At 46.5% G+C, this 10,649-nt stretch overlaps 2 protein-coding genes across 2 annotated transcripts in view; both read left to right on the forward strand.

The window, feature by feature from the left end:
• LOC104967548 (protein FAM193B-like) overlaps nucleotides 1-567 on the forward strand; it is a 14,477-nt gene extending 13,910 nt beyond the window's left edge. Inside the window, exon 8 of the mRNA XM_010797040.1 lies at nucleotides 223-567. Within this exon, the coding sequence (XP_010795342.1) occupies nucleotides 223-567 (345 nt within the window). The remainder of the gene's footprint in view (nucleotides 1-222) is intronic.
• A 3,291-nt stretch (nucleotides 568-3,858) lies between these two features.
• Nucleotides 3,859-6,830, forward strand: trim105 (tripartite motif containing 105). The gene is made up of 4 exons (XM_010797019.1): nucleotides 3,859-4,785; nucleotides 4,934-4,947; nucleotides 5,066-5,181; nucleotides 5,396-6,830. The coding sequence occupies exons 1-4, from the start codon at nucleotides 4,633-4,635 to the stop codon at nucleotides 5,953-5,955; spliced, it is 843 nt and encodes a 280-aa protein (XP_010795321.1). The 5' UTR covers nucleotides 3,859-4,632; the 3' UTR covers nucleotides 5,956-6,830.
• Nucleotides 6,831-10,649: the final 3,819 nt, after the last annotated feature.

A 10,649-nucleotide genomic window follows, 5' to 3' on the forward strand; every position in this document is an offset into this window, starting at 1 on the left:
CTCCGATAGCTATTGGGGCCAAGCAGCGCTCGTAAGACGGGCGAAGTGGTAGTTGCTCGGAGGGCGGTGCCGATCGTGCGGTTCCGATCGAACAGCCTGTCCTGGGGAGTACAGGCGACTAAGCGGTCCGACCGTTAGTTCTGTGCCCGCGGCGGCGTCTCTAACTCGTGGGGCATACACAGCAGACCCCGAGTTGTGTGTCGCGTCGCGTCTTGGTCTCAGGGTGTGCACAGCCGCCCTGGGCCACCCTTCTCTGCGCTCTCGCCTCGCGAGGCGCGAATGGTTGCGAACCCCGAGGGCCGACCTCGAGTGGTACCAGAGCGGGTCGCCTCCTACAGGACCTCCAACCTTATTATACCTACATGCTGGCTCCTTACGGAGACTCAAGGAGGACAGGCTGGAGCCTCTCGGTTCTTGTACATAGGAAGCACACTAGTCGAGTCCGACCGTTTCGCCCCGCTACGACGAGAGGGGCCCGCTATCGGTGGGTCGAAGCGGCGACGAGTACTCGAAACCTGGACGTCACGGCACACAGTCGCCGCGACGCAGGTCTCGACCTGTAAGTGACCGGGACTTTAGCCGTTGCCTCTGCATGCCAGAGGTCCAGAGGGCGGTTGCGTCCCCTTTCTGAAACGGGGTTCGTCGCTCCTTTTCTCGTCGAGGAAGGTCAGAAGGGCTCTCAGTAGGGAAGTCATTATTCCGGGGTTAGGTCCCACGGAGGAGGGGACCTTGACGACTGCCATACCTCTCGCGAGCCGGAACGAGGCGTACGGGCGGGACCTTGGCGACCACCCGTCGGGTGGAGGTGGCTCCGACCCCGAGGCTGTTGGTTCGTCCTTGGGTACGATGGTCCACTTCCCCGTCTGGCTAAGGTCAGTCGCTACTGCCTCCCGGATATTCGCGTCGCAACAGGCGGGTCCACGTGAGTGTATAGGAGGACGACTGCGGATGGTCCGCCTCGAGACGCTCCTGACAGCTCGTTTGGACCCGGCCGGCACACCCTGCTCTACGTCACTAAGTGCCTGTAAGACGGAAGTCCACACTATGCGACACCTCAGGTCGGGTTGCCCGTTTCAGTACCCGTATTACCACCATGTCCTGTCTCGGTACACAAGGTTGGGACTGGTTGGTAGGGCTGCCCTTTTCCTCCTACAAGCAGCTGCTACGGATAGAACGGGCTCCCATAAAAGCCGAGGCGAAACAGAGCTACGTCGCTCCCACCGACTCAGCTTTTCTTCCTTCTGCTCGGGAGGTGGAGACAGAGGGACTTCCAGGTCGGCATGGACGTTGCCATGAGCGGCCGTCTAGGAAGCTGTGGGTTCACGAGTGTTAGGACGGGCCAAGTTCTATGGCTCCGTCCGTCTCCGGTGTGGGCGGCTCAGGGTTGGGCCGTCCTCTACTCCTCCGACCGGCTCTTTGTAGAGGCCAAGGCCGTCGTCGGCAAGTCCGTGTCGGCTGAGTCTAAAAGTCAGTGGTCAGCTCCTTTCTTCTTCGCCCGGCCGGACCTCGGAGGAAGAGGAGACACTTCTCGGACCTTCAAGGGACAAGGGGCGAGGCTACACGAAAGCCCCACGGGGTACGGGGGGCAGAAGGGCGTCGGACTCGACTACGGCGTTGCGGTTAGGACGTTCCAAGCGCGGCTCCCTTTGCCTGAAGTCTATGGTCTCTGTCGCTCGAAGACGATAGACGGATTCAGTGTTTTGCTTACAGTGTTTAGGTAACAAAAGTTTATTGGTAAAAAGTGACAGCGTAGGTCAGAAGTTCGGCTCCCGCGTCAGGTTTTTTACTTTTCTTTTTGTTATTATTATTTGTCAGAAGGTGGACCAGGGGAGAAAACTATCGTCGATGCCGGAGCAGAGGTTCCGCCTATTATCTGCCCAGACACTTCCGTGGTGTCGGTGCGCGTACGCGTCACGCCGACCCCGGACACTCTGTTTGGGCGGTGCGCGTACGCGTCACAGCCGACCCCCGAATAGTTGGACCCCATGCGGCGGCACAAGTCGCTGTGATCTCCCGGGGTTATTGTTGTTGTTTATCTCTAGTCTCCTTTCCTGCACTGTAGAGACGAGCGAAATTCCTCGCTTTCCTACCTTCTACGAGTGTCCGAACACGACGAACCTAAAAGTTCTGTCAATTCGTGCCCCGATAGTCCGAGGCTTAAGCGACAGTCGGGGGGGAGGCTGAAGAGCCCGGTAAGACATAAGTGTTCCGGGCCCTCTTCAGTCGGGATAAGACCTCGCTCTTAAGAGAGCCGATCGAGTCTTTTCTTCCGATATAGATATGTATGGGCGGCTTGTCGTCAGTCTCGCCCGAAAATAAGTTCATAAGGGAGCAAGGGTTTGCTGCCTCCCCCTTCGCCTTAAGCCGTTGTATGACTCTAAACTCTCCGAGACTTGTTTATATAGTTTTCTATGTTTAAGTCTACGGGCGAGTGTGTACGAGACCGATACAGAGCACGTTGTTTTGCTCGACCAAATGTAGTCAGCTAGACTTTCTTACGCATACAAGGTGTAGGGTACATACTAATGCGTGTCTCCTTTATAGACTCCAAGCGTAAAGTCCCACAGACAAGCTCATCCCGTGCTCCATGAAGGGAAGCCGAGACAGAGAGTCGAGGTTCTCACAACATCGCTACCATGGCCTTCGGCGCTATCGGGGGCAATTCTGTTGTGCCAGTTAACCCGGACCGTTGGATGGACCTGCTGACCGACTAGAGCCGTGTCAGCCTTGTCTCCGAATGCGTCTGTTTTATAGGAGCATTTTGTGGACCCGAAGCTCGACCCCAAAGTATTATTATGTACGTCTTTTTCTCGTACTAACAGGGGTCGGTTCTGATGCATGAGAAGGACCCAGATGGTGGGGACTTGAGCCCAGCCCGAGGCAGGACGAGCAGACCTGGTGTTAGTCTGTACCTGATATCTTCAACCCGCAGAGCCGAGCCTCAGAGTCCCTGACTCCTCTGGTGTGAGGGAGAGAAGCGTCCATCTTGTTCGCCGTGGTGACGGCGTGGAGAGGGCCCGCTCGTAACAGGTACTTTGCTGAGTAATTTTTATTAATTTTTTTCCCCATCTGTCGTTAATCCGGAGAAAAAGCGACTGTGTAGAATTGTATTCTCAAAGAATATTAACTGGTGTGTTCATACCTTTTTATCTTCCCCTCCTCTGGTGTGAGAGAGAAAAAGAAAAAACGTCCTCGCTACCGTGGTGTCGGTAGTGAGGGAAGGCAAGCTAGCAACAGGTGTGTTACTAGCTTGAAAAATCAAAACCTTACCTTTATTTCCGAAGAAAGAAACGGCGAGGTAGATTGCAATACTAACTGGTGTGTTAGTATTAACAGTCTTCTTGCGAAGCAGAAAAGTAGCCGGCGAGCGCCCGTCGACCGAAAGTTAGCTTTGGGTTCAGTCTGTGGACTGTTAAGCTAGCCCGGCTACTGATATGTCGAGATGTGCTCTGAAGCGAGAAGAGGTGTTTGAATGACGCTGCGACGTGGCACAAGCTACTTATAGGGTGGGTGGATTCCCTGACGCTGACGTCAAGATCACCAGCCAATCAGGATTGGCGTAATGAGATTGATGCTTCTGTTTGCTCCGCGATGAGCCGCATCCCATAGTGAGACATCGAACGGAGTGTTATGAATGAGAACTTCCCAGCATGCAATTTTAGCAGCATGCCAATGACATATCACTGGAAAGCCCAGGATGTCCTCTGTCCAGTGCAGCAGGGATTGATAGAGTAGCTCAAAAGAGTAAAAGGAGATGCATGTTAATAAAATATCCACTACAGAGGGCATTGGTCAATAGGCTGGGTCTCAGGATATATATACAGATATTTATATATAAAAAATATATTTATTATAAATAAAAACTCATGGTTTCAGACAATAATTGAATGTAGCTGCAGCAGAGACTCTGTCTGCGCTGTACATTTACCGACAACTTTGCTGCTAATTTCTGGATCAACCTCTTCCCTTTCTGTCCCTGATAATCCTTTTTTTATTGTGATTTATCAAATGCTGGATGGAAGCTGCAACTCCAGCAGAACCTCCACACGTCTGCACCAGAAGGGGAGACTCAATAGAGGCGTTATCGATACCTCTTAGTTATCATCTTATTATGTAAACCACACATACTGTATGGTCTGAAATGAGCCGTAACAGAAGAACCTGTCTAACAGCGCTTTGTTTCCATGTTTCTTTAAGGCCTAGACAAAACTTCATTACACCATGTGGCAAACTGTTCACAGGCGACAGAAACTTAAACACATCTAATGCGTGTGAGACGGATGGAAGATAAGAGCTTGCATTTAGACGGCATGCTGTGCTGAGATGAGGAACAGGAAATCCTTCCCCCCCAGTCTTCATTTGTTTGACTCGTAGACCTTTGATGCAAAGTCTTGCTTCATTACCACTTGTTTGTCTCTCTCTAGAGATGTGTACTTTTGGGGAAGCAATTAAGAGCTTTAATGGGAAAAGCCAACATAGCTGTGGTAGAACAACGAGAGATGCGACATGATGTTCTCCATCTATAACATCGCTCATTTGTCCCTGTTGTAGAGAGTGGGAGCAGATCTGCAGGCTCGGGTCAAAGGGGAGTTTGCAGCTCTCCATCAGATCCTGCAGGATGAGGAGTTCTGCATGCTGGAGCAGCTCAGGAGGGAGCAGGGGGAGGAGGTGGAGAGAGTGCAGCGCCACATGGAGGCCATGGAGCTGGCAGTAAGACAGCTGGAGGAGAATATGAGAGTGCTGCATCAGGCGAGTGCTGACACTGAGAACATCGTCCTGACTCAGGTAAGCTTTGGCTAGGACTCAAAGTCTAAAAGAGAATCCAGGTTTGAAGTACAGTTTCAAGCCTTAAAATAGTCATTCAACTGTGAATGTGTCTATCACATCTGCACTTTTAATAATAGTGTCATGTGATTTTTCCTTTTTGCTCTAGCTCCCACAGATAAAGTAAGTGTGAAATATTTCAGTTTGATGAATAATTGATTTTTTGTTGTCGTGTTTGCACCTTTCATATGTTTTTATTTGTGCTCTAAATATATGACCATCATTTGCTTTTTTCCTACAGGCCATGTGTGCAGGTGAAGAACGCCCTGGAGTTTGAAATAAACGCTTTCAGCAACAAATACCTGGCCCCATTACAGTACATCACATGGAGAAGGATGTTCAAGTCTCTGAAGCCAGGTAATCTCCTCTCCGATGTGCTTCATTAGATACTAAAAGACTTGCCTCAGCAATGGGAGTAATTACTGAATGATTACTGAAATGATGAAAAGATGAAAAGATGCTGAAGACACACAGTAACAACACCATTGTTCCACTAATGATATTTCATTTATTGAAAAATGTGACTAACGCACTGTTAAACCTAAACGTCATTAATTCTTTCACCCCACAGGTCCTTCCCCATTAACGTTTGATGTCGACACAGCGCACCCGAGCATTCAGGTCTCCAGGGACAAAACGGCAGTTGTTGAATGTGACATCATGATCCCGCACAACGACCACAACAAGCGCTTCCTGCAGTGCGTCAACATCCTGGCTGCACAGGGTTTCCAGTCAGGCCGACACTACTGGGAGGTAGAAGTGGGCTCCAAGCCCAAGTGGGACCTGGGCGTGGCCTCGGAGGCCGTCGACAGGCACACTCGCATCAAGCTGAGCCCCGAGAGCGGCTACTGGACGCTGCGGCTGCGTAATGCCTGTGAATACTCGGCCGGCACGCAGCCCTGGACCAGGCTGCAGCTCGTCTCCGCCCCTCAGAGGCTCGGGGTCTACTTAGACTGCGAGGAGAGGAGGGTCTCCTTCTACAACGCCGATGATATGAGCCTGCTGTACTCGTTCACCAACGGGCCGAGGGGCAAGGCGTTCCCCTTCTTCAGTCCGTGCATCAGTGATGGCCGACAGAAACCTCCGCCTATCAAACTCCTCCACTACCCTCCTGTCGCTCTGTCTGGCTAGCATGGGGGCAATCGATACAAAGCTCTTCAGTATGCAAAGCCTTCTATTCACTTATTGACCAATAACTGTTAGCACTAGGCTCTTAAAAGACAGCAGTGCCTTTTTAGCATTATGGGTCTGTATCAGCCATTTCAGATTGCTCTATTGATCAGATACAGTATATCTACTTTCTACCTGCAATAAGCCTTTAAAGCCTTGATATGTTATGAACAATGCTATATTCCTTCATTATAATTGAAATAGTTCTGAAGAGGCTAATTCTATGTGCTGTAGCCATCAACAGAAACGTTAAACTAACACTTTGTTCAACAATTTTGAATAGTGAAGCTGGATGCATGCGGTTCTTCACTGCTCATCCTAATCTCTTAAAGAAGATGAAGACAGTTGACCTTTCAATGATACTCCTTTTATTTATTTTTCATTAAGTCAGACTGTCCTCAGTCGCTTGTAAAAGGTTATTGTTTTAATCACCATTGAGTTTTATCAGCATAAAAGATGTGTGCACTTTAGTTTGAGATTTTACTGATTAAATGGTTCATGTTTGGACTTCGGTCTGAAATGAGAAACAGATGTTCTTTCTGATGAAGTTTAACATCCAAATGTAACTTCATAGCACCTTTACGAGTTCTGTATATGACTTCTAGCAGCTGTTGATTTGTCATTATCTATAAAAATATACATTATACGTGCTTAAATGTAAGTGTGATATAATGCACTCTTGTTTTTTTATAGAGCACGGAGATATAGTTCTTTACAGGATTCAGTGTATGCAGTATATTTACATTGTTGCCATTGCATGTCAGTTGCATATGACCCAAATGATCACTGTAAAACTGCCGATTCAAACAATAAACCAAATCACTCTTTTCACAAAACGTTGTCTTTGATTCTCTTCTGAAGCTGTGAACCTACACTCTTACATGACCTCACTTGAAATAATCGAGGATGTTATTAAGCATCATCAAAGCAGAAAGCTTGACTATGAATACACAAGTCATCCCTGACACTTTTGGAGAAAGAAGAGGCAGGCTCTCGGTTATCTTCACAAACACACAAAAGCACTGATGTCCTGTTTCCTCCTGCCAGGTGAAAGGTCACAAAAACAGTGACAGTGGGGATGCCTCAGGGCCTCGGGGGGCCGCTGAAGCAGGATGCTGCTGCCTCCTCTGCAAATTGGAAAAGAGGCACAATGAACTGCACCTGAGGGGGACCACGCTCTTCCTACACAGCGGCGTGTGGGTGCGTATACAACACACTTACAATGCACTGGTCAGCCACTCTGACTTGTAACTGCAGAGAGTTAACTCGTTTCCTAATCTGAAGAGAGCAATTACGTTTTATTAAATCTGAGGTGAGCATGAGTGGTTCTGTGGCTCTTTTTGGACCACATGTCCTCTCATGGTGCCTTTTGGATTACAAAAGTGACTGCATAAAATGTATCATAGTATTTGTGTTGTTTTAAATTGTGGTATGTAGCTTCATTAGAGGCATACAAATGTAAAGTTGTACTTTCCATTATGTTCCTATAAACAGTGGGAAAATGGCAAAGTTTCATGTGGAAGTGGTCATGCAAAGATTATCTTTGCCCAACTCGTTAGTTCCTCTTAATCCTTTAGCTCATTGTGGTTGCTTTTCTGTTTTTAATGCATTGTTTCTTACATTTTCAAACAGCAAGCAGTTGTCTCTAGCCCAACAAAATGTATTAGACCCACTGTCCACCTTATTTGTCTAGCCCAAAACAACATACTAGCTGCTGAACATCGTGTAGCATTTAGCAACCAAACGGCCAGATAATGTTGGCTTGTTATGCTGCTCTCAAGTGGCAAAAAAACTACCAGAGCTGTTCAAAAATAAATGTAGGGTTGTGACAATTTCCAGTTGAATGAAACAAGCAACCATCTTGCTATGGGATCACAGAACACTAGTTGCGACATCAAACCAGACCAACAAATGGCCTCTTCCTCATTTCCTAGCCCCCTAAATCTTCTACCCTTGCTCAGATCACATCCATCTTCGGACTTGGCCTTCTGAAGACTTTGCGGCATGTCTTCCAGTGCGACTTTTTGGCCAAGACACAGGAGACGTGAGGCGACACAACAATCGGGTCCGTCAGGACGTGTTCTTTGGTGTCAGTTTGGTGTGTCAGGGCCTTAAAGTAACAGACAGAGAATCAGCACTTTTGAAACAGGGCTGAAACAGAGGGGATTATGGGATGCTGCAATGCATGATCTGTTTGGTATTTCAAGCCAAACACTTCAGAGACATGTTTTGTATATATCTGAGACCTATAATATATTGATGAAAAACAGTATAATAGGGGACCTTTAATAACTAATAAGTTGATCAATTATTTACTGCTCCTTTTTTAGTCGAACAACTTTGCATAGCCGCTGTTCCGCTGTCTTACTCGTAACGAAAACAAAATAAAAACCCTCTCTGTCAGCCAACTCACAACAGCTTGGCAGAGTGCAATGCCATGCACAGGCCCATGGGCATGGACTTCAGTGAGAGAGCAAGCTGTTGAATGCGCGCTCCACTTCCTTCCTATGATAGTAACGTGTGGATCTGTAATGTGTTTCCTGACCTCAGGATGGGCCGGATGGAGTGCTGGCACTTCAAGGACGGGTCTTTGGGTCCACAGTTGTCTCTCAGGAGCCAGCAGTATTATATATTAAAACGTTTTTTGGACACAGCAGGGGCAATCATACAAAACTACACAAGGCCTTTTGTTAGTCTGAATGGTTTGCCTGGATGCTTATGTGTGCAGTGTATTGTTACACTCAAGTGTTTTCATTGGTTACTGACATTATCCGTTCTACATCCATGGTGAGATTTGGTAACTCCCTGGACATAGCTTTGTTAGGCTATCAACACGATTTAGCGTGTTTATGTTCCTCTGAAACTGAGGGCGCTGCGGGGCTGAAACCAGGAGAACATTTTAATTACAACCATTCAATCACAACATTGTGTTTTAAGGTCAGAGAGGTGGATGGCCGTAAGGGATCCGGGAGGAAACTGATGCCCACAATAACACCCAACGATCCCTCGACTCCCTGTTATTCCACAAAAGCCTGATCTCCGGGTCTCCGCGGCTTGGAAATCATTAAGAATAACAACATAATCATATTGGGAAAGAAATGTTTTTACTTATTGACAGCTGCTGTTTGATTGATGGACTGGTGTTCAACAGTTCTTAAGACACAGTTAGGAATGAGTCTCGAGTCAGCTAGCGTTATTATCGTTGTAATGGATTTCCAAGAGGAGATAACAGCATACTATTGATTTTACAGCACATGGTGTTTGAAAGCAGAGCTGACTGATTATATTGGCTTGAATGTGCATGCTGGTTCCTCTGTGGCTCCACAAGAGGTTCGATTGGACCTTGAAGCTGTTGCTGCATCCGAAAAGTTATGAATTAATCACACAGCTGCATCCAAAACTCTAACTGTGTGTGAGGGCTAGATCAGTCAAGTTCACTCCTATTGTGTCACATTGACTTTTTATTTCCATCTTAAGTGTACTTGGTACATAGGTTTCCAATTTTCAAAAACCCTCTTTGTAAAATAAAACAGTGCTGAAAGCAGCTCACTTTTGCTTTGCTCTACATGATCTTCATTTATGCTCCAAGGACTGATGGGGAGGATGGATGAATGTGTGGGTTAACAGGACTTGGACAAGACCTGAAGAACTCATTGGAGTCATCATTAAATAATAATTACATACTCTTATAATGAGCTGCTCCAAAGGCACCTCTACTCAGCTGTGGTTCACTAAGGTCTGAAAGAAAGAAAAGATAACTTTTGCGACATCAAATTAACGGCAGACATTTGACCCCAACAGATAATATTGTATTGACATTATGGGGTCAGAAGCTTTAAGAGAAGTATTATCGTGTGGATTAAAGACCGGCGACCAGAGGAGAAAGAATCCTGACAGAGTCTTTAATATTCCTGCAGAGGCTGATGTTTTGTTAACTTCCTCGATGACACTGCTGTACTCCTGTGGTGGCTTTATGGGAATTTCTGATGGCATTAGGATTATCTGCTGAGCTTTTGAATGGCTGTCAGGAGGTATTTAAGTGGTTTGAAAGGTCCATGAAATGAAAATGAATGTATTGCACACAGTCTGCACATAAGCAACACATTACAGCTCCCGTACAGAGTCATGCATTCTGTTAACTTGGAAGTTAGTGTATAATGCATCCTGTAATTATCTATTCACTGTTAGTATTCAGATACTTTACTTGAGTAAATACTAGTAGGAATACGAGACACTACAAGTAAAAGCCCTGCATTTTAAACCTTATCTAGGTAATGTTTGATCAGCAAATATCCTAAGTAATCAAACATAATATGCAGAAAAAATTCCCTATCAGATATTTACTTATGATGTCTTTGAATTATGATTACTGCTGCCTTGATTTCTATGTTTTACACTGTAGTTGTTTAAGGTTGTGCTAACTCTTTATATATTGTTGGGTAATGGGTAGGATCATATTCTGTGAGATTAACATTATTTTTGCAGTGCCACCGTCCTGTTAAAACCAAGTATCTCTAAAAAAACAAACTTTTCTTAAGCTCAGAGAAAAAAACAGCCCTGTTTACAGCTTTCTGACGATGCATTTTCAAGCTAATCCAAGGGGGCTTCAAAATGTATTTTTTTTTTACTTAAGAAGGAGATTTATTTCTAAAAGG

Source organism: Notothenia coriiceps, unplaced genomic scaffold (genome assembly GCF_000735185.1).
Source record: "Notothenia coriiceps isolate Sejong01 unplaced genomic scaffold, NC01 NC01_scaffold00002399, whole genome shotgun sequence".
Classification (NCBI taxonomy): Eukaryota; Metazoa; Chordata; class Actinopteri; order Perciformes; family Nototheniidae; genus Notothenia; species Notothenia coriiceps.

Excerpts from the sequence above, each read along its gene's own strand:
- trim105 (XM_010797019.1), top strand. The coding sequence starts at position 4,633 with ATGCTGGAGCAGCTCAGGAGGGAGCAGGGGGAGGAGGTGGAGAGAGTG. Across the intron at positions 5,182-5,395 it reads GTTCAAGTCTCTGAAGCCAG|GTCCTTCCCCATTAACGTTT; the intron begins GTAATCTCCTCT and ends TTCACCCCACAG.